The 22,862-nt window shown below is 32.1% G+C and overlaps 3 protein-coding genes across 18 annotated transcripts; 1 reads left to right on the top strand and 2 right to left on the bottom strand.

Annotated features, from left to right (window-relative positions):
- Positions 1 to 4,753: 4,753 nt before the first annotated feature.
- LOC125422118 (valencene synthase-like) lies at positions 4,754 to 8,890 on the bottom strand. Its single transcript, XM_048472581.2, has 7 exons — positions 8,753 to 8,890; positions 7,357 to 7,639; positions 6,748 to 7,120; positions 6,300 to 6,518; positions 5,977 to 6,115; positions 5,476 to 5,727; positions 4,754 to 4,951 (listed from the first exon to the last, which is right to left on the bottom strand). The coding sequence occupies exons 1-7, from the start codon at positions 8,861 to 8,863 to the stop codon at positions 4,754 to 4,756; spliced, it is 1,575 nt and encodes a 524-aa protein (XP_048328538.2). The 5' UTR covers positions 8,864 to 8,890.
- Positions 8,891 to 13,913: 5,023 nt separating this feature from the next.
- LOC107417120 (eukaryotic translation initiation factor 5) lies at positions 13,914 to 17,047 on the top strand. Of its 3 annotated transcripts, none has more exons than XM_016025683.4 (2): positions 13,914 to 14,072; positions 15,089 to 17,047. In XM_016025683.4, the coding sequence occupies exon 2, from the start codon at positions 15,447 to 15,449 to the stop codon at positions 16,755 to 16,757; it is 1,311 nt and encodes a 436-aa protein (XP_015881169.3). In that variant the 5' UTR covers positions 13,914 to 14,072; positions 15,089 to 15,446; the 3' UTR covers positions 16,758 to 17,047. The 3 variants fall into 3 exon arrangements, with proteins under 3 accessions (XP_015881169.3, XP_048327397.2, XP_048327398.2); XM_048471440.2 differs by having other exon boundaries at positions 15,081 to 17,047; XM_048471441.2 differs by having other exon boundaries at positions 13,917 to 14,072; positions 15,063 to 17,047.
- A 230-nt stretch (positions 17,048 to 17,277) lies between these two features.
- Positions 17,278 to 22,862, bottom strand: LOC107417121 (uncharacterized). 14 transcript variants are annotated; one of them, XM_060816314.1, is made up of 11 exons: positions 22,381 to 22,862; positions 21,389 to 21,435; positions 21,102 to 21,200; positions 20,941 to 20,969; positions 20,539 to 20,785; positions 19,931 to 20,002; positions 19,739 to 19,806; positions 19,474 to 19,624; positions 18,480 to 18,560; positions 18,292 to 18,381; positions 17,278 to 17,689 (listed from the first exon to the last, which is right to left on the bottom strand). In XM_060816314.1, exons 5-11 carry the CDS (start codon positions 20,782 to 20,784, stop codon positions 17,609 to 17,611), a joined length of 789 nt encoding a protein of 262 aa, XP_060672297.1. In that variant the 5' UTR covers position 20,785; positions 20,941 to 20,969; positions 21,102 to 21,200; positions 21,389 to 21,435; positions 22,381 to 22,862; the 3' UTR covers positions 17,278 to 17,608. The 14 variants fall into 14 exon arrangements, with proteins under 14 accessions (XP_060672297.1, XP_060672303.1, XP_048327400.1 ...); XM_060816320.1 differs by having other exon boundaries at positions 20,941 to 21,200; positions 22,381 to 22,454; positions 22,676 to 22,862; XM_048471443.2 differs by lacking the exon at positions 21,102 to 21,200 and having other exon boundaries at positions 22,381 to 22,454; positions 22,676 to 22,861.

Below are 22,862 nucleotides of genomic sequence, written 5' to 3'. Positions count from 1 at the left end.
AGATGATTTCATACTTTAATTGTACAATATATATATATATATATATACATATTCCTTTCTGATTTAAAGTTAACCTTTTTGGTTTTTAGAATTTATAATTCCTTTATTCATGCCAATCAATTTTTTGTCAACTATCGTGTAGTTCTTTTTTAATGAATAAATAACAAAAATTAATTAATAGTTGCATTACATTTAAGGTCTAAACATAGTAAATTTTTTTTATAATAATATCATATATTGGAATAATCTCTATTTAGTCATAAAAAAATTTAGTCTTAATTTGGGTTGGTTATAAATAAGAATAAACTCTGTATTATAATAAATTATAATTTTTTTAAGCCTCATATTAAGGAATTTTATCTCTACATAATGATAATTATCCATTGCAAAAAATATATGGTATCTTATAGTAAAAATTCATGATGATATAAAATATTTATGTAAAATCGCTTGAGATAATTATTTATTCATCAAAGTTATTATAATATCAATAAAATTGCAAGGATATAATAACTCATTGAAATGGATACTATTCTTATTGAAGACAAAATATTTTTCACTGTAACTCCAGTAAATTATAATTTTTTATAGTCATAAAATTAATTTTGTCCAAAAAAGATAACTATAAAGAGGTTTTGTAAGTAGTATTGAAGTATTAATAATATATGATATAATTTATATTTAAAAGACCTAATTATCTGTCATTAATTAAATATTTTCGATATGGATAATTGCATGTAAGCAATTAATTATGCCATTTTATTATTAAACAAACAGTGCATATTCTTTTTGAAAGAACTAATTAAATCATGTGAAAAATGAAATTTTACTAATGATTAAAGTATATATTACAACAAAGTAAATAAGTCACTTTAAAAACATGAATATTCAAACACTTATTAATACACTCATAATATAGTCAAGAAACCAACAGGAAATCATATGAGAAAATCAGAGAACTAATTCTCTTTCTTTATTTTATAATAAATATATATATATATAATGTAACATCCCGTCTCGAAGTACACCGAAATTTCTCAAGTTGACCATCGTTGATCGAGAAGGGTTAAGTTTTGAATTTTTTACTCGATAAGAATTCTAGGTTGACCGAGGCACCATTGCGAAGTATGCATCGACCCGAGTCCGCAGACTAGTAGCACGTAGAAAACGGAACTATGGTTTGGAAGTTATGAGTAAAACAAATTAAGGTCCGAACTGTTCGAACGGGCCAGAGTTGACTTTTTATTCTTGTAAAATTGAGCTTTGATTTATATATGTTTGTGAATTACTCATCGATACGAGCTCGTAGACTAGCGGCACGCCCGATTTGGACATATGGTTGGAAAGTTAAGGACCTGTGATATTTTTCCGAGATAACTATTACTATTCATCGATATGTAAGTGTGCGTGAATAGCGACACCACGTGTAGCATTATAAAGGGTGCCATGTGTCACGCATGGAAATACCACATTTCAAACAATTAAATATTATATTATTATTATTATTATTATTATTATTATTATTATTATTATTATTATTATTATTATTATTATTATTATTATTATTATATTATTATTATTTTAATATTATTTTATATATTTATTTATTTATTTTCTTTTTGTTTTTCCTTTTTTTTCTTCTTTCCCATGTGGGAAGAAAAAACACAGCGCCCCCCCCCCTCCGATTCCTTCTTCTTCTTCCTTCTGCTTTCTACCTTCCCTCTCACTCTCACCAGTCCCTCTTTCTCTCTGCTGCACCTCTTCCGGCCGTCGCACTGCCACACGCACCGGATGACGTGGTGGCCCACGACTAGATGAGCCTGAACGTCGAGTCGCCCGTCAATTGGTTGGCAAATGCTCCGGGATCAATGCCAAAGCCGACGGTAGGTGAGGTGGTGGGTGGCCAATTTTTCGACGGCCACCAGTCCCGAGGTTGGTCCCTCCCCCTAGTTTTCAACCCCCTGATTCCAAAAATGACATCCATTTGCCTAAATTCCAAGCCATTGGTGAGATGAGTGGAGGGGGAGTTTGGCCGAAACTTCCCGACCATTTTCCGGCCAACTCCGACGGTTCCGAGCCGAACGAAGATTGGTTTTGCACTCATCGTCTCCTTAGCTTTCATTTGGCACCTTATTTGTGAATTGTGATTGGGTATTTTGAAAGATGCCATTTTTGGATAAAGTAATATTATTATAATGTGGTAATCTGAAAAATATATGTTTGATGTTTAAATAATTGCTATTTATATTGATGATGTCCAATTGTGTTGAATTGTATAAATATAGGTTGAATTAATGTTTCTTAAATTTAGAAAGGTGTAGATTTTAAACTGCTGTTAAATTATTGTTAACTTTACTGTGAGGTTACTGTAAAGTTATGACAGCTAATAGAATGTATCTTTATATGCTTAATTATTTGTGGAATTGTATGTGGTTCTATTGACATTTAGTATGAATTAATTTGAAGGTTTGCGGAATTGATTATATTGAATTATTGTGATCGAAACTATACAATTGTGTTTAATTATTTATTTATGCATGAAATTTTGTGAATTTTATAAAGTGCATAAATTTAAGTGTATCATATAAAAATTCAAAATTTATAATATTATATTATTTTTTAAAAAATATATAATATTATAAAATATTTTTATCAGTTTTTGATGCACCATACACGTGCCAGTGTTCTGCAGTTGTGGATGTGATTAGCGCCCAGGTTGTAATGTCTCCTGTGAGTTGCCATCGGACCGAGGGCAGGCAAGTTTCATATTGGCCATAGTCGGCCCCTTCCATGGCCGGGATGACAGTTTAAGCAGCGGCTCGGTGGGATGCCACGCGATCGTATGCCAGTTTCTCTCTTTAACCTCCCTGTTAGACGGTGCTTTGGGACGCTGGGCACCATAAGACACCACTGATATATAGTATGTGCATCAAGTATCTTTTGTATATATATATATATATATTATATTTGTATGTATCACACCGTATGGGGACAGCAATCCGATGTAGTCCATGTAAAGCTATTCTCGTATATATGTTGCCTACAAATCCAGGGGATCGGACGGCCAATTTAGGAAACCACCCCGGACTGTATGGGTAGTAGAGTATCGACGATAGCTGGAATCATGGATCGCATAGTATGTTAGATGGTATCGTATATATCTCCGTTACGATTGTGCATATTGTATTATGTGTTATGGATTTTAAAATAATATTTTATCTTATGCTACCTTGTCTATTCGTGATCTGATTTCTTACTATTGATTTTATCATATATTCTTATTATTATTAATAAATTTTATCATCGTTATTATCATACTATAACTTTAAATAAGTATTACAACCTACCGGTGAGAAAGATAGCCCTTGGCAGATGTGGTTATGTGATAGCCATTGGGTAGGTGTGGTTATGTGATAGCCCTTGGCAAGTATGGTTATGTGATAGCCATTGGGCAGGTGTGGTTATGTGATAGCCATTAGGCAGGTGTGGTTATGTGATAGCCCTTGGCAGGTATGGTTATGTGATAGCCATTGGACAGGTGTGGTTATATGATAGCCATTAGACATGTGTGGTTATGTGATAGCTCTTGGCATGTGTGATTATGTGATAATCCTTGTGCAGGTGAGGTTATGTGATAACCTTTGAATATGTATGGTTATACCTAGCCTTCAGACGAATTGTACTAATATAGTTATTATTATTATTGTTGGTGTGGTGATTGGCTTGTACACCTTTTTCTATATTACGCATTGGCATATTTGTAAAAAAACCGACATTTAAAATGTATTTGAAATTTGCAGCACTAAGTGGGTGATGTGAGCGGACATGAATGATTAAAGGTATAATTGGTTGTTTATTTAGTTGATTATTCCTATTGCATATATATATATATATATATATACGTATGTGTTTTATATATAAATTGTTATCGAAGTGCTGCCATTGTGGAAATTATTTTAGTTAGGTGGGAGGGATAAGGTGGTACCATATAGGAGTGTATCTTTGTGCAGGTAAATTTTGTGGTAAGTCCTTCCCTTAGGGGAGATACTGTTGGATTTTCCATTGGAAGGTTCGGTGGTATTTTCCTGGAATCAAGACTTGTCCAGGTTTCTGATGAAGAGTTTTGGACGGGTCCTGACATATAAATTTGAATTCACTTATTAATGCACTCTTAATACGCTCAGCAAACAAACAGGAGATCGAAAGAGAAAATACAAAGGACTAATTCTCCCTCTTTATTTTATAATTATTTTATATATATAATATAATATAATGGAATTCCATTATTAGTACAACGCAATGAAAAAACCATGAAAATTTTACTTATCAGCCTTTGGATTGCTTTAAATGTCAATAATTGATATTTAAAAATATATTCATTTTACTTTTTAGAGTTTTATTATTTTACCAAACTCATATAATCCACCAATTTTAAATCTTAACATGAATCCAAAAACTAATAATGAAAGATTTAATGGAAAATCCATTATGATGTTCTAATAGGAAATCATTATGATTATATATATATATATATATATATATAGGGCTAGGATAATAATGAAAGATTTAATGGGAAATCCATTATGATGTTCTAATAGGAAATCATTATGATTATATATATATATAGGGCTAGGATAATATATTATGGAAGAAGATGCTCGTGAATGGGTACAGGATCGACAAGCAGTAAAGTAATGGTGTCTTTGATCAAATGAGGATTGGTATAACCGTCACCGTTCTTATAAATAATATCTTACACACGTGCAAGATTTAGAGCGCAGTCAAGAACTGGGGTTGCTACAGTAGTTGGCTTCATGAATTCCAGGTTTATATCTTTCCAAGCATTTTCAATTTCTTGGTGCAACATTTTACATGCCTCTTCTTCTTCAACTCCATATTGTTCCATGCAACATTCAACCACCGATGCACAATGTTCTCTCTTCTGCTCAAACTACCAATTACAAAGTACAAAAGACACAAATAAATATACAATTGCAAACGACATAGAAAGTATGAAATAATTATATCTTTGCTATCTGTATATGTAGAAGAGCAACGTAAAAATATAATAAAGGAATTCAAATGACTTGAGATGAAATTAATTAACTAAACCATAAAAAAAAATTGGAAAAAAAAAAAAAAACCTCTTGTTGTCTTATGAATTTGATGAACCATGCTAGTAATTTTATTTTAAAAACTTTCATTTATGTAAGTGTGTAAGGCTAATTTTGTGAAATTCATTATAAAGAAATGCATAATTTTACAAAACTGGTTTTTTTATTTAAAAAAAAAAAGGAAAAAAAGATAAAAAGGCAATATGAAAATCTTCGTAGTTTGGTTGATAGGTAAAATACAAAAAGTAATTTAGTTTGGGAGTAAAATGATATAAGTCTAATTATATTTTTAGATAGTAACAATTACATATATATACATATATATATATATATATATATATATATATATATATATAACAACCTTATGGGAGGTGATATCATTCATCAGTCTGCCAATAAGTGAAGCAGCTTTAATGATTTTTGGTTTATTAGAGGCCCAAATGAACGCTTCTTCAGTTGCAGTCTCCTCACCCATGCATAGAAGCGAGGCCGTTGTGAGAGCATAATAAGCAGCACTTACTTCGCCATTGGATATGTATTCCTCCACCCTTGGAGTGTACTTATTATGAAACCGATCAACTTCAGCAAAATAGGCTTGGACTAATTCTATCGTCTAAACTCATGAAAAGAAAAATAAAAAAATAGTAAAAAAATAACATTTGTGGTATATAAGCATAACATATCAGGAAAATTATCATAAACAAATAAATTTTGCTCAAATAAACAAAGATTTATTTTTATCCCGTTAAGAAGTTATAAGAATATTTTTTTGTTTAATCTTCCTTTTCCATGTGAAGATTTTGATTATTAAATAATTTAAACAAAAAAGAAAAAAGATAAACTCAAGATTAATCGGGCTCACCGCTTGTTTGGAATAAGCTAAACCATAGGATCTTCCTTCCTTGTCAATATGCTCCTCAAATTGACTATAAATATCCAAAATTTCCTGATATGTCATTTTCATGTAATCTGGAAGAACATCTTTGGCGCTAATATCCCACCTGAGAATCATTTATTAACAAAAAGTAACATCTTATCATATTTAAGGATCACAATTTTTACTATAATAAATAAATAAATTGAATATGATGGATTAAGGGAAAAAATAAAAACACACGCTAGATCAACAAAATTCTAACCAATTCATATATGAGCTAAAGCATAAATTAATCATAATTATATTACCTCATGACTGCTTCCGTAAAGAGTTTGATTTCTTCATATGTACCATGAGCATCAAAGGTATCATCTATGATGGATACCATGGATGCTAATTTGGTAACTGACACTCTAGCAAGGGAATATTGGGGTTCAAAAAACATTGCATAAATCCAAAAGTATAATTCTACCAGTCTGTCTCTTGCATAAGGCAACTTCCTTTTAAAGTCCAAGTTTTTCCACCACCTAATTAATCATATACGTACAAAACCATAATAATTTTCAGTAACATAAAAATTTATAATATATAATAATTATTTTGAATTAAATATACTAATTAAAGTGTGAAAGAAACATTACAACTAGTTAAGTGGCAACAATAAAAACTCAATTTTTCTATAATATTATCCTGATCACATTTGAAGGATTTTATAAACAAAATATTGGAGATACTTTCAACTTGCTTTAGACATACCTTGATAGGTTGGCTACTTCCTTTCGATGCAATGCTTGTAAAACATTAAAATCCAACTGTGCCAACTTCAACAAAGTTTCGTTGTGGGAATTTTCTTTAGGGTAGAAAGAGATGTAAAGTCTTGTCTCTAACCTCGGTATGTTTTTTCGGATGGACCGATTAAGGGCGAAGGTCACCTTTTCGACGAGGTCAGGGTTCATATTACCCATCTCTGACTGAAGATGAGTGGTGGTGAAAGCTAGGGCTTCATCAAGAATTTCTTCTCCATGCATGCGAAGGTGTGCTGCCTCATACAGACTTAGCATGGCAGGAATATCAACGGTTAAGGATGCCTTAAACTCGCCATCTCCTTCCTTGAACTTGTTAAATACATCTTTCAAAAAATAAACAACCAAAAATCCAATTGATCTTTTAAGATGGTAGACCAACCAAAACCAATTTATATATAAACTTCCAAAAGCGCAATATAAACAGTAGTTTTGATTATGTGAAAATATATAATTAATTGTATATAGGTAGTTCGTCTATGTTATTTTTTATCTAAATCATGTTTTAATCCTCTTTTTTTTTTTTATCATTGAGTTGAAGTGTATAGAGACAGAAACTTACCGCACGAAATATAATAACCATGTTGCCTAAGCAAACGAAACCAAAGTGAAATAGTGTAAAGGTCATCATCCTCTTCATCAAGAAAGCCATAAGAGTTATAGATTTTCTCTAATGCTTCGTTAATCTCCCTCTCAAAATGGTAAGACACACCTAAACGTTGGATTGCATCAATCAACTCCAACTTTTGCAACGGTTTTTTCTGAGAATATTTCATTACCAACCCTTTAACTTCTTCCTTCAATTCTTCGACTTGTTGCTGCATTTTTTCGATGTGCTCCTTTTGCTGCAAGGGCGAATACATATTGGTTAATTATTAAATAATGCTATAGGTACCAAGCTGTTTAACTTGTTTATAACATATTATTACTTTATTGGTCTATGCTTTCATTTATCTCTTTTAAGTTTTACTTATTTAAATTATGTTAATTTTTCAACCTATCAAATAATATAAACATGTTTTTTCTTTTTCTTTCTTAGTGAATATATAACATGCCATGCATTTTAATCATCTCGTATGGTAAACAAGTAGGTGGCTATAGCACTACTAATTATTATTTATCACAATTGATAAAAAAAATATATATATATATATATATATATATATATATATATATATATATATATATCAATAATTTAATCTTCCAGTTGGAGGTACATCTAAAAACAAATAAATCTATAAAGAGCTATTAGCGGTCAATTATTTTTATGGGCCTTGTTATTTTGTTCTCAGTTTCAAAAGGGACTGAAGACCCTAATAGTTTATTATTCCCAAAAAAAAAGAAAAAAAAAAGTATGATTTACATGAATTCAATAAATACGAAAATTTTGAAAAAATAAAATGAAACTTTATAAATTTATATAAATTTTAAGTATATCTTTAAATTCAACTTTTTTAAATAATATAAGAGCTAATATGAGAAGTCCGAATAGTTTTTTTAACAAGATGGTTCTAGTCTAAAGATACTAAATTATTAGCTTCGTTCGTCCTTAAACTCTACCCATAACTATACCCATAATTGCCCTTTAGCCCATGAAATTTTTTTTTTTGCTTACTTTGGTCTTAAACTTTAATTTTTGATGTATTTTTGGTCCTTTTACAATTTTTTATCTATTTTTTAACAATTTCGACACATGCAGGTGGGTCTTGCAGAAATGTCTAATTTTGTAATTTCATTATTTCTTTATCATAAAGTATACAATTTATTAATCAAAATGACAAAAAAATGAAATTTATGGACAAAAGTAACAAGAAAGAGAGTTTATTTAAAGATAAAAATATATATATATACAATTATGAATATAATTCAAGGACTAATAGAACCAATAACCTAAATATACTAAGAATAGGCAAAACAAAACAAAAAAAAAACAAAAAAAAAAAAAAACAGTAGCATACCACACAGTGAGAGAAGAAATAATCACCCCAGATACTGGGATGAAAATCTGCAGAGGGACGGTTTTTACTTTGGGTTAAGGCTTCAGGAACTGCTGAAACTTGGTTCGACATTTTGTTTTAAAGGATCTGGAAATTGAGTTGCTTATCTGCTTAATTAGCGTGTGATCATTAAAATGCTTATTTAGCTCAAGATTTTATAGAGGGAGTTGAGTGCATGCATGACATCATGTGCATGCGTGATACCAAATTAAATGGACAAATTTTCATTTTCAACATACCCCAACCAGTGGCAGACATGAAAAAGAAATCAATATTTTATGATGGAGGTGTTTCCGTGCTGATTTTCATCTTAAAAATTGCTTTCAATGAACAAAACTTTCTTAACTAAACAATAAAAACTATAAATTAAATTTACTTATAATATAAAGTTTAAATCAAACGCCTTTTTTTATTAGTTTTTGCTGGAAGTTTGAATCAAACGTTGATTTAATAGTATAAGGGCATATGAATAAATAAATAGAAATATAAAGTAATCACTTTAAAAACTTAGGAGATAAAAATTGAGATGGCGGGTCTCATCGTAATGGTTTTAGCCGCCGCAGGCGGTTGACCACATCTGCCAAATTATAAACTATTAAGAATTATAAAATTTTAAATAAATTGTCAGTGGTTAAATTCACTGAAACTGTTAGTTTATAATTATAGCCTTTAAGAGTTCGTCAAATGGCAAATTAATATCTAATGTCAGCTTTATGGTTCTGAATTTGAATTATACCATCTCAGATTAAAATTAAAAAGGAATTAAATATTATATAATTAATTGAATAATAGTTCAATTTGACTGGCAAAACCGAATAAAATATTATTGGTTTAATGTTTTCATGCACCTCGTTTAGTGCAAATAGGGCGGCCTTTTCTCTTTTCTTTTTTTATTTTATTTTATTTTATTTTATTTTAATAATGAATTGGAAAGGAGTATTTTAAAGCGGACATTGTCAAAAGAATATACTATCATAAATAGTTATTATTATTTACATTGTCCCAAAATGAGAGTGTAAATCACGCTTAATATTGTATGTACATAATATTCAATACACTTGAATATTATTGTCCCTGTAGAAATAACCATTGATAAATTTACCCTTTTTTTTTTATTTTTTCCCCAAATCCTCATACCCCAATATCAAAAAAAAAAAAAAATAATAAAAATAACTATCATGTGCATGATTAAACACAAAGATCGAAATATGCTGGAAGCGTGTATTAATTATTTAATTGTATATTGATGATGAGATAATTTATACAAGCTAGTGGCTAAGCATTGGTACACGAGATAAGCAAGCCTTTAGACTGTCTAATACAACTCATCAAATATACTGACGCACATACAATTGGATAACATACAGATGAATGATAAGAATGAATTATATACTTATCTATACAACCCGATGATCCTTAGTGTATACGCATAGCAGATACCAACTAGGTAGAATGTTTACTCTAACATTATGGATTTTTAAACAGTATATGTTTCCGTGGATCGACTTGGAACAAATATTTGCTAAGCGTTGTTCTACACACAAAATCTTTGCGGTCAACCTGGTAATTTTAATGAGTAATTTGCTAATGTCACATTTGGTAATGGTTTTTTATTTTTTATTTTTCTAGCAAATTTTGCTTATTTCAAATGTTTTTTAGTCTTCTTGTAAATGGTATTAGAATTTGTTAGGAAATAACTATAAATTTAAAGAGTTGATTGAAAAAAAAAACCAAAAGACAACCTAAAAATTTCACAGAGAGAGAGAGAGAGAGAGAGAGAAATTAGTTGTCCCTGGTGACCGATTGTATGAATTTGTTCTTTTGCTGCAATATACAGCATCAAGTGCTGTATATTGTTGCCAGGAGCAATTGCAAGCTTGAGGGGTTATGCGGTGAGAGAAGCTTCAGCACTAGTTTTCTGGCAGCATATTTTGGCTCTTGCATCTACAAATGGTTTACTTGGAAATGTACTTTTAGAAATGGGTTAGTAAAATTTTAAACTGAGAGAGGAGATTTAATCACTAAATCTTAAATCTAGGATACGATATGTAGGTTGGCAAAACTTGAATAAAAAATAGAATTTGACCAAAGTTTGGTTGCTCGAATAAAATTTAGAAATTTGCCAGAAATAATTGGTTCAAATCAACAACAATCGGCTAAAAATTTTAAAATTAAAAACCTCTGTGATCATCTAACTTTCCTATATATGATGCCAAAATTTACAAACTGAAGTTTAACAATCTATAAAAACAAAATGGATTTCTGGGAGGTTAATCATGTGCCTTACAGCTATTCATTGGGTTGTTAAAATTGGTCGAAGCAAAAAATTTTTATCTGGATGAGATATTATTTTATCTAATATTTTTAAAAAAGAAAAAACTTAAATCGAGACTGTCTAACTTTTTTAAAATCTATATCAATCTTGCCTTTTTATTTTTTACATTTGATTTTACTATTTTGAATTTAAAGTCATAATTTAAAATCTGATTTAAAAAATATATATATATTAGTTCGTCCAAAGTCTGATATTGTTTGACCTTTCTAGCGCTACTGAAAAATAAAATAAAACATAAAAATAAAAATGGGCTTTTTCATAAGTTGGACCCCATTAGATAGTCCTTTGGGCCTCAAAACAAAATTACAAGGAAAATAAATAATTAAAAATAAAATAAAAAACGCGTAAAATCTGAAATTCAAAAAATAAGGGTAGAGCGGGAACGCTAACGGTAAACCGCGTAATAAAGACGACGGAATTCAGGGCACAAAAAAAGTCTATCAGATACCCTTCTCTCTCTGACTCTCTCTCTCTCTCTCTCTCTTGCTCGCTCTCTCTTGCTCTTAAATCTTCATTCTTCAATAAACGATCTAGTTGTCTTTGTGGATTTGAATCTTCATGACAAAAAAAATAAAAAATAAAAAAGGGGAAAAAAATGTGTTCCTCTAAATTGTCTCACCGTTCTTTTCCTTGTAAGACATTGAAGAGAATTTTGGTGCTAATTTCTAAGAAGCAAGCAATTAGCTGCGGAGGCATAGCTTATTACGTTCCAAGGGAGAGAATTCTTCTCCACTACATCGATTCTGTGCAGAAGATCGTGATCAAAGAGTTGCAGGGCCTCCAGAAAACTCCCTCCGCCATCGCCGCCGAGAGACGCAGAAAGATTCGCAATCTTATGTCCATGCGCTAGTTTCCATCATCCATGGCGGTGGTGCTTTGAAATCGGACACGCTCATAGATAAGCGAAGCCGTTTTGTTTCTCAGTAACTCGCTGATGAAGAAATCGCACCGACGCACATTAAAATTCGCCTTTCTTCTGCTTCCAATGGAAGAAGCAATCCCAAACCCTAATATATATATATTTTTTTTGGTTCTATTAAATCTCTGGCCTTTTTTTTTTTTTTTTCTTTAAATTGTTTCTTGTTGATGCAGGGTTGTGAAAGGGTTAAAAGGTGTGCAAGAAGATTAAGACTCCATTACTGGAAACTAATTACGGAAGCGGGCCATTAAAACCCCAATATGTTAGCGACAGAGAATTTCTATTCATGCGCGCCCTTATTACATTCTTTGCAACCTTCCAAGTGGGAAACAGTAGTCCAAATGCACTATAGAGCTCAACCATATTATAGTTTTCATATTTCCTTTGATTTTTGAATGCTTTTTTTTTTATTATTATTATTTGCAAGCTTTAGGGAATCAAACACATCATATTGACTGGTTAATTAAAATTAGTAATTACTGGTATTAAGTTCTGTAAATGCATATTAAAATTCCACACAATTTCTTACAAATGCTGGATTAAGTTTTCATAATAACTTGATTATTCTGTTTCCTGATTCATCGTAAAGGATACCATCTTTTTGTCTGAAGCTTTTTGTAGTTTTCCTAATCTATAGGGTAGGCTGTATTTCGTTCTCTGTTTTCAAGCATTGAAAGATATATTACAGTTTTCTTCCTCATGTAATTATTTGTAATGGGTGAAGAGAAAGATGAATGTCTACAATCCAAATGAATTTGTATAGAGATGGAAATTTCAGTCGCAAATTAACGATTGGTTTAGGCATTAACTAGCAAACATAAATACCAAGAGATTAAAAGTTAGTTTCAAGTTTCAATATGTATAGTCTCAGCATAAACGAGATAGGTAACATAACATTTACCAATATTATATATTAAATAATTGATATATTTACAACTTTTAAATGAATATAAAAATAATTTATTTAAATATTATTATATTATTGATTATATTATTTGTCAAATATTTTGGTAATTTTAATATTGTTGATAAGAACTTTTTAATCTTAGTTTTCCTATTTTGTGCAAATAAGTTTGGCTTTCTTATCTACCTTCCTATTTAGAAAAAAAAGATCAAATTAAAAAAAACAAATTATAAGACAATTATATTAAGACAAGATATTTTTTGAAGGCATATTGAGACAAGATTTTTTTTTTTTTTTTTTTTGATTGCATATTAAGACAAGACTTAAAACTTTGACTTTTTAAATTATGGTTTCCTTATTTTATTTATTAAGCCTTGATTTTGTTTTTTTAGAAACAAAGATAATCAAACAAAAAAATTGTTATTTTTCAATATAATTTAATGTTTTAACAATACATGGCAATACATTCCCCAAAAAAAAAAAAAAAAAAAAAAAGCGAAAAAAAAAAAATACATGGCAACAAGGATAGAAATGACAAAAATTCTTGTAGTTTTTGGAATGACAGAATATCTCATAGATCGTGTTTTTGCTGGGTGAAAGATTTCTCATTAATCGAAAAACAAGATGAGGAATGCAAAATAAATAAATAAATTACAATCACCATGAAAAAAGAAAAAAGAGTTACAACTTAGATATATATTGTTTACAAAAACAATCAATTAAATTATTAATTTTTAAAAAAGAGGAATATTTTAGTAATTTTCCCAAATATAATATGATAGGAAACATAGAAGAGAAAAATATCTTATCCACAAGATAACAAACGGACGGCTGTGATTGAGGAAAAAAAGAGATGTGGCTGAGTCAGCTATTCCAATTTACATCAAAGAAGGAAGGAATAAATACAATACATCACTACCACATTTCTAAAAATGGGGTCGTATCCAACCCTATTTATATATAGATATAACAATAAATGATATACAGAGAATTGCTTGGCCGCCTCTCATGAACTCTTATCTTTCTCTCTATTCTTCTATTTCTTTCTAGTTTCTTCTCCACAACATCTAAACCCTAAATTCCAATCGCTTCTCACTCTCCGTCTCTAGGGTTTCCATTGCAGGTGTTTTTTTGTTTTTTTAAATTTTGTTTATTGGTTTGTTTTATCAATATCAATACTTGTTGGCGATTATCGTTTACTATCTTTTTTCTTTGAATTTTTGTGTTCTTTGATCTCTAATTTTGTTCTTATTCCTTTTTTTTTTTTTTTTTCTTTTCTTTTCTTTTTTAAAGTTTATTGTGGATCTTAATCTGTAGATTTTAGGACTTGAAATTTTAATTGTAAAATTTTTGTGGCGATTATAATCTTGTATGGTATATTATGACAAATAATAGGTAGATCGAAGTTTGTGTATCAAATTTGTGTGCGACAGTGAATGAATATGTTTTATGTATATATGCATATATGTTTGTGTGGCTATATGAATTAGCCAATCCTTAAAGTAGGGATTCAGTGGTAGGTGAGATCTAAATAGATAATTACCTGGATTTTTTAAACTATGGTTATTTGGATTTGTTATGGTTTTATTATGAATGTTCTTATTATATCCATCTTTTTTTACCCGTATAATTTCTTATGATTGGGACTGGGAAGGTGACAGTCTTTTTGTTAGACTGATACTTGATGATTGATTGACTTAATATGTTGGTCATTGCATTCATCGATCTCGAGCTTAGTCTTTGGTAGTTCTGTTTTACTACATTAGAAGAAGTCCTCCCCTTACGTGTTAGTTTTCGAGCTTTTGTTTATCTGATGTCCTTGTTTAACCTTACAATCTTGTGAGTTAGTATTTTTCACTTACAAATACACAGTGTCCAGCATGCACACTAGAGCTACTTGACTTGTTTTGATAAGTTGAATTTGTAATGTATAAGATAACTTTTGGAAGAATTTTAGTGTGTTAATTACACACATCTATTACCTGTTCAACTGTTTGATATATATCATGGCCATTTTAGTTATACTGTCATGCAATAGTTTCTGTTTATATTATTATTAATAACAAAGTCTTTGCAATATCTGCTGAAATTCGAATGTTCTTTCTAATTTTAGGTATTCTTTCTCCTCAAGCTGTGCAGGTTTATCTGCAGATTCTCAAGGTGAAGTTGTAAAAGTTGAAATTTCTTTTATGTCCGAACAGGCCACTTTCGATTTGGGAACTATTGGGTTGCTTGGAGAGTATTGTCCTTCCTTAAGAAAAAGGAATAGATTTTTATCAGCACAAATTGGCTGCATGCATCTCGGACCATTTCACAAAAATTGTGGGTTTCCTGGTTGCAGCTGGATGCAACCTCTTTTAACTGCAGAAGATCAGTCTTCTCTTGTTTGGAAAAGTGAAGAAGATAATAGTCAAGCTATTTACACTTTGAATTCCGGCATTTCCTTGCTGTGACATCAAACTAATATTTCCTTTCCAACTTTTATGCTGAAGTCAAGATGGCCTTACAGAACATTGGTGCTGGGAATAGTGATGATGCCTTCTATAGGTACAAAATGCCCAAAATGATTACCAAAATTGAGGGCCGAGGAAATGGCATCAAGACAAATATAGTCAACATGGTTGACATAGCAAAGGCTTTAGCAAGGCCTGCATCTTACACCACAAAATATTTTGGTTGTGAGCTTGGGGCCCAATCTAAATTTGATGAGAAAAATGGTACTTCTTTGGTTAATGGGGCCCATGAAACTGCTAAACTAGCTGCACTTCTTGAGAACTTTATCAAGAAATATGTCCAGTGTTATGGTTGTGGGAATCCCGAAACTGAGATATTGATTACTAAAAGTCAGATGATCCAACTGAAATGTGCTGCATGTGGTTTTGTGTCTGATGTGGATATGAGGGACAAGCTCACCACTTTCATTATTAAGAACCCACCTGAGCAGAAGAAGGGATCCAAAGACAAGAAGGTGGCAATGAGAAGGGCTGAAAAGGAGCGGATTAGGGAAGGCGAGGCTGCTGATGAGGAGCAAAAGAAACTGAAAAAAGATTCAAAGAAGGGTACCACAAAGGCTAGCTCTTCGAAGAAGAAGGCAAATGGCTCTGATGAGGATAGATCACCTGCCCACAGCCAGGTAGATGAGAAGGAAGAGGTAGATGATGTTAATGATGAAGATGATGATGATGTTCAGTGGCAAACTGATACCTCATTGGAGGCTGCTCGCCAACGGAGTCGAGAGCAGTTGAGTGCTGTGACAGCCGATATGGTTATGCTCTCTACAAATGAGCTGGAGAAAAAGGCAGCAACTAAAACAAAAACAAGTGATGTTGCTGAGAATGGGAACTCAACAGCTCTAGGAAGTGTTCTTGATGAGCTGAAAACAAACATAAAGAAAGGTGTTTCTGCCAAGCAGTTTCAGTCCCTTCTGGGATCTATTTCTGGTTCAGCTCAGGAGAAGATATCTGTTTTGGTTGAGGCACTTTTTGAAGGAGTTCAGAAAGGTTTTGCAAAGGAGGTGGTAAAGAAAAGAAACTACCTTGCTGCTGCTGTTGCTCAGGATGAGGGATCACAGCTGGTCTTGCTCCGAGCACTTGAAGACTTCTGTCGGAAGTCAACCTCTAGTGCCTTGAAGGAAGTTGCGCTGGTTTTAAAAGCTCTCTATGATTCTGATATTCTGGAGGAAGAATGCATAATTCAGTGGTACGAAGAAGGGTCGAAAGGAGGCAACAAGGACTCACCGATTTGGAAGAATTCTCAACCTTTCATCACTTGGCTACAGAGTGCTGAGTCAGAAACCGAGGAGGAATGATGTTTTGGTACTTGAGCAAGAAAATAACTTCTGTTTTCAATTCCTAGTGTTTTGATTTATGTCTTTTGAGTTGTCCTACTGGTTTATTCTGTCATATAATTGATGTTATGTTAGCGTGTCATGTTTACGAACTTCTGTTATTCTTAGCCATTTGTGGGGAGCTTCTTTGATCTTTCCTTTGTTGTTGTGGCATCGGATTGTTAGATGCAGTTTACGTTGGCTGCTTTGCAAACCTAGTGTTTTTTGTTTTCAAGTATAAGATGTATTTCTGTTGCCCGTTTTGAGCTTTATATCTTTCTATCTATTCGCTAATGTATTACATATACCAAATAATGTGACAGGTCGTTATTATTATTAATAAAATTATTAAGGGTCCACACAACTTAGACGGTAGATAAAATTTTGTAAACAAATTAGTTGGCTAATGTTATTCTGTAAAAGAATCAACTAATCAATTTAGGGGAGGGAACAAGATGATAAATTATCTTGTCTTCCGAAAAATAGTAGATATGATAAGCCATCTTTCAATTTTGTTTCCTCATTCTTCATATAAGAAATGCTAATATTTACAGGCGATTATCCAGTTTTTACTATCCTTTATAAATCTCTCTTACTCATTTCTTTTCTCTTAAGTGTTTGTACATAGCTTTCCCATCCATGATATGAGGTGCTGATTCAAATCCTAGTGTGAAGGATTCTTCTTTCATCGCTGATGACAATGAGCATCTTTCAGCTTACAGACAATTGCAGATTTTCAAATGTTAATTTCCCTTTCGGGATACAAAAGGTTGCATCTTCATCAATATCATCAGGTTCCTTCTGGCAGCATCGGTGGCTCAAGGCTAGAGCAATCATCGGATTTGAATGAAACGTGGCTGGGGCAGTGGCGAATCATTTTCTTCGTCTGATGTGGCAAGAGGAAGATGAGAATCCTATAGCAGAGACACGTGAGAAAACAATGAATCAAGATGTTGATATAAATGAGGGAGAAAAAAAAAAAAAAAAAAAAAAAAAAAACTATGCATTTTAAGCAATGCTCATATAGCTCGAGCATGTTAATATGTGATCCAGCCTAGAGCTTATGATAAATTTAATGATCTCACTTGGGTACCATATTCAAAACACATGAACTATAAAGGTGCCCCACTACCAGCAAGATATATTCCGTACTACCTTCAAGACAAAAATATTCCTATTAATTATGCTGACAGGTTGATTTATTCTTAATATGATCCAAAATCTAAAGGTCTTCATTTACTAGAAATTACATAAGGTTTTTTTATTTTTATTTTTCATTTTTATTTACTGTTGACTAGGGGAGGTAAAGGGGGTGGAGGTGGGGGAGACGGAGAAATAATACATTTAACTTAGATAACCATCTAATATGGACGTACTCCATTCTGAATTTTGTGGTACAAGATTTTGGACTTAAGGGGAAAAAGTTAGGAACTTGAGTCATGAATGTGAACATCTATGCTCCAAAAGAATGCTGAAGCATATTCAGCAGTGTAGACAGAGTTCTTAAAGGACTGACCTGTCTATGTCTTCGTCGCTGGATAGCTGTGAAAGCTTTAACCATGATGTAGACTGGCAGAAGAATCCCAATCGTTCTCAGCATCAATAACTACAAAATAATGCAAAACCTAAGCAATCTCTAACAAATTATTGCCATTACAGTACAGTTACATTCTTCCATTAGGAAAGTCAGCTTGTCAAGCTCACCGTGAACAATGTCATTGAGTACTCTCCTGCCCCACTAATAATAATTGGTAGAGTATGGCGTAAAACCAAAAGAACCATAAACTGCAAATACAGAAACATATCAGCGATCAGGCTTTCAAGAATGGTAAGATCAGATCAGGAATGCAGTATCATCGGACACAAATGAGTGGCAAAAAACAGTTCATGCTAAAAATCAAATAGCAACTCTAAGAGTCAACTCCCAATATTTTGGACTAAGATCTTAGTTGAGTTTATTTAAGTTGCAGGATCAAACAAGATAAACCATTACGACATTTAAAGGAGGATAAAATATGATGATACCTAGATTATTCTAACAGAATGCTTTAACCTAATAATAAATGACAAACTTTCCCCTTCACAAGCAAAACTTCAGAATATTGTAGATCCCCAGCCTAATCAAGTAACAAAGTTTATGACCAATTAGTGCTACTCACAAATTTCAAGTAACAATCCAATTCTATCACGTAAGCAATTCCAATAATTTGAAAGAAAAAAATTCTCAGAGGCCATAGGATGTGTCTTCACTGCCATCTACAAACTAAAAAAGTCATTCTTTCTTTTTCTTACCCAAAAAAAAAAAAAAAAAAAAGGCTGTAACTCAATGTGGTAAATGCGTAGATGCCACTGCTATCGCACAAGAAGATAATAATTTCTTCAGAGTCGTTAATTACTCCTGGAGGTTTCAGCTAGTATAGATGCTAGAAGTCTTTACTCTCATATAATGGCCGGGGGCATAATATTTCCTAAGGAAAAAAAGAAATATTTCCCCAAGCTGAGAGGAGAGATGTTTATCCAATCTCATGGTTATACATTATACCAAACAAAGTCGGAGATCTATAAAGATTAGCGTTCTTCAAGGTATTGCATTTTGTCGAAATAAACAGAGCCAGGAGCTCAAAGATTTCTTCCTTTGTTAAGATAATTTTAAATTAGAGAGAGACAGAAAGAGAGAGTAAAGAGAGAGTGAGAGTACTATTATAGCAACTATACGGCAGCATATAAGGCTTCTTGAAGAGGGAGCTGCATATTCATCAAAATCAGTATCCATATAATCACGTTCAGCAGAAACCATTGCTATAAATCCAGGATTGTGAAGATCCCTTCTGGATACCTCCCAGTTGCCCCTGAGATGATGACAAGTTTTAAATAAATTTTATAAGCAGATAAACCATAAATCCCATCCATAAAAAATAACTAAGAAAAACATCAAGATCATACATTATTTGGTACATAGATACCTGAAGTTCATAGGAATACCACCATAATGAAACAGAGGAGGTGGTGCCGTATAACCAGGCCTAAATTGCTGCAGTTCCAAAAACAAAGCGAATTATAAAGGCAAGAAGAGAAAATCTCATTTGATACAATCATTAATCAGAACTATATTGAAATCAAAAAAGATTAAAGAATTTTTTAAAAATGTAACAGACCTGGCGGCAAATTTCACATATGGTATCACCTTTTTCATTGCACCATCTCTGAACACATTTGCGGTGAGCATACTGCAATAACCAAGAAATAAATAATTGTTTTCACTACCTCCTTAAATGAATAGGAAATAGTATCCAGGACCTTCGAGAACAGAAATAATGGCCCAGCTAAGAAAGTTTGACGTACTATGGATATGCATCCAAAACATAATAACCAAGTGTTGGAACTAGCTCAGTTTATATTTGTTTACAACCCAAAAAAAAAAAAAAAAAAAAAAAAAAAAAGGAAAGAAAAAAGTGCAGTTAATATTGGAAATTTTAAGGGGAAGATCTTAGGGGTAGAAAATGCACAATTTTTTTTTCTTAACCATAACTGAAACCAAAGCAAGGAAGTAAATTTCTAGGTGAAAGCAAATGGAGAATAAAACGTTTCTTTTTCTATTTTCCCTAACCTCCCCCTCCCTTTTCATCCTAAAATGTTAGATGGAGTACACATGAAAGCATTTGAAGCTCAAGTAAATGGGACTAACCAATGTGATGGTTTTTTTCAACCTATAAAGATTAGATCCATCTAAAGAAGCAACTGTACAAATTGTATTATAACTTACCTTTAAGCTGCCACAGCAAGAACATGGCGTCTCCATGTTGGAGGCTTCATCCTCATCATGGCATATCCTACACTCTACCAATTTACAAGGTGACCTCATATTGACATCTATTTTGTGGGAAGAAATCATATTATCTTGGCTTTTTGAGATTGTGGGCTGCTGTGACCAACTTTTACTTTCAATAGCAGCTTCAAGAGTAGATTCAGTGAGAAGCCGATCCACCAACAACACAAAATGATCCCCCATCCTTCAAATCAAAGAAGATTAATTTGAGGAAAACAAAGCCAACCCTAAATGGGACTAAATTTTCCTTCATCAGAAGATCAAAAAGTAGATGATCAATGCAATCACCAAGCCTTTGAAAAGATTGAACTAAACAACAAAAAAGGATAATAGGATTACCTCCAATACAGCTGTAATAAAATATGAATCTGCAATGGTAACAGAAGCCCATATATTCATATGAAAATACATAAAATTCCAAGAAGCAAGAAAATGACAATTTATGAAATAGAAATAAAACCCCAGTGACTCCTATGGTTGCTGAAAAAATATTGACTTGCCTAATGAGACCGCTGAGTTGAGCAAGGGTCACTACTTGGCTTAGTTATGACCGGCTTTTCCTATTTAAGAAGTGGGTATGGAACCACAATCTTTCTTAGCTTCCCACATGAAGGAAGAAAAAAAGGACAAATCACCATTTATTAGACAATTGGAATCTATCCTAGAACGCTACTGGTAGTTGGAAACAATTAAATGACTATAAAAAAGGAACATGAACCGTAGAAAGCATATAAAGATGAAAAAGACAACAAAACAATTACAAATCAAGAAAGAGTTGTGAAATCACCTCTTTTATGGTCAAGGCAACTTATGATTCTGGTATAGAAATGAATCCTAAATTGTCAAAAGAAAAGAACTGTGTGAAAATAATTGACAATGTTGGATTGCTGAAAAAATGTAGCACAAGAAAAGAAACCGGATTTTTCAATATTGAGCACTTATTTTCAAAAGTGGGTCAGGATAGAGCAAAAAGATCCAAAACAAAACAGTTTTCCCCTTCCTTTCCTCGGGTTTCTCAGCAACCAAACGGGGAATAAGGAAGGGGCTACCATTTCAACATAAATGAACTGGCATTCATCAGAATATTGTTGTATAATTATGACTAAAAACAAATAATAAACCTTACATTTAGAAAAACAAGTATTAATGATTAATGCAAGAAAGGATAGAGGAAACCCAATAAAGGAAGTATTGGCAACCAGTCAAAAGAGCAATACTCAAGCTGCACCAAAATCATTATAGGACCATAAGGAAGAAAAACTTAAAAAAAGGAGAAAGAAAGGAGGAAATAAGAGATCCAAAGCTGTCTACAAGCAAAAAAAGTTAAAACAATTAAAGTGAATGTACCTTTTATCCACAATGAGAAGCTATAATAGACAGGCATTGATTGAAAGCACAAAACCCAAAAAGCAAAATAGGCGAACAATAATGGTTTGAAAAATACAAGAAAGGAAAGATGAAAATGAGATCAAACCGAAATACAATTCTGGGAATAAAAACAGAGAAAGTGGCCGAAAGAAAGACACCCAATCGAAAAATGGAAAATTCAAATCCGATTGAAAAATGGAAAATTTAAACCAAACCCAGTATTTTAATCCTTCAAAAAAAGAAAACCCATTTACTTAAAAATCTTACAGAATTTGCAATAGAGAGGAATCCAATGAAACACAAAAAAAGTTTTAAATAAGTTTAAAATACAGAGGAAGAAAGAGACAGAGACAGAGGCAGAACACTTTAATGGTTGAGAAATGTTAAAGAAAGAGAGATAAAGAAGCTTACAAGAAAGAAAATGGGATTTTCTGCAATGGAAGAAAGCAACAATCTTTGCCTTCGCTGGTTGTGTATTTTATTTTCTTTGTTTCAAGAAACGAAGCAAGAGATTGAGTGTTAGGCTTATACAATAACGATTAGCAACATCATTGCTTCAATAATAACAAATAATAATAATAATAATAATATCCCAAAAGCCCAAAAACCCACTAGAAAGAAAACAAAAACTCCCTCTTTCTTTCTCTTTCTCTCTGTTTTTTTTTTTTTTTTTTTTCTCTCTGCGTCTCTGTTACATTACACTTACATATTCTTACGTGTTTTGTCTGTGGAAGGAGAGAGCAAGACAAAGTGGGAAAAGGGTGAGAGAAAAGTAGAGAAAGAGAAAGAGAGAGAAAGAGAGAGAGAGATTCTAACGGCAAAAAGCTCCACGCCAATACCACGTACACCCTCTCCACGATTCCTCTTTCCTCATTCACCGCTTTCCTTCTTTC

This window comes from Ziziphus jujuba, chromosome 4 (assembly GCF_031755915.1).
Source record: "Ziziphus jujuba cultivar Dongzao chromosome 4, ASM3175591v1".
Taxonomy (NCBI): Eukaryota; Viridiplantae; Streptophyta; class Magnoliopsida; order Rosales; family Rhamnaceae; genus Ziziphus; species Ziziphus jujuba.
This window is presented reverse-complemented; position numbering and strand designations above follow the sequence as displayed.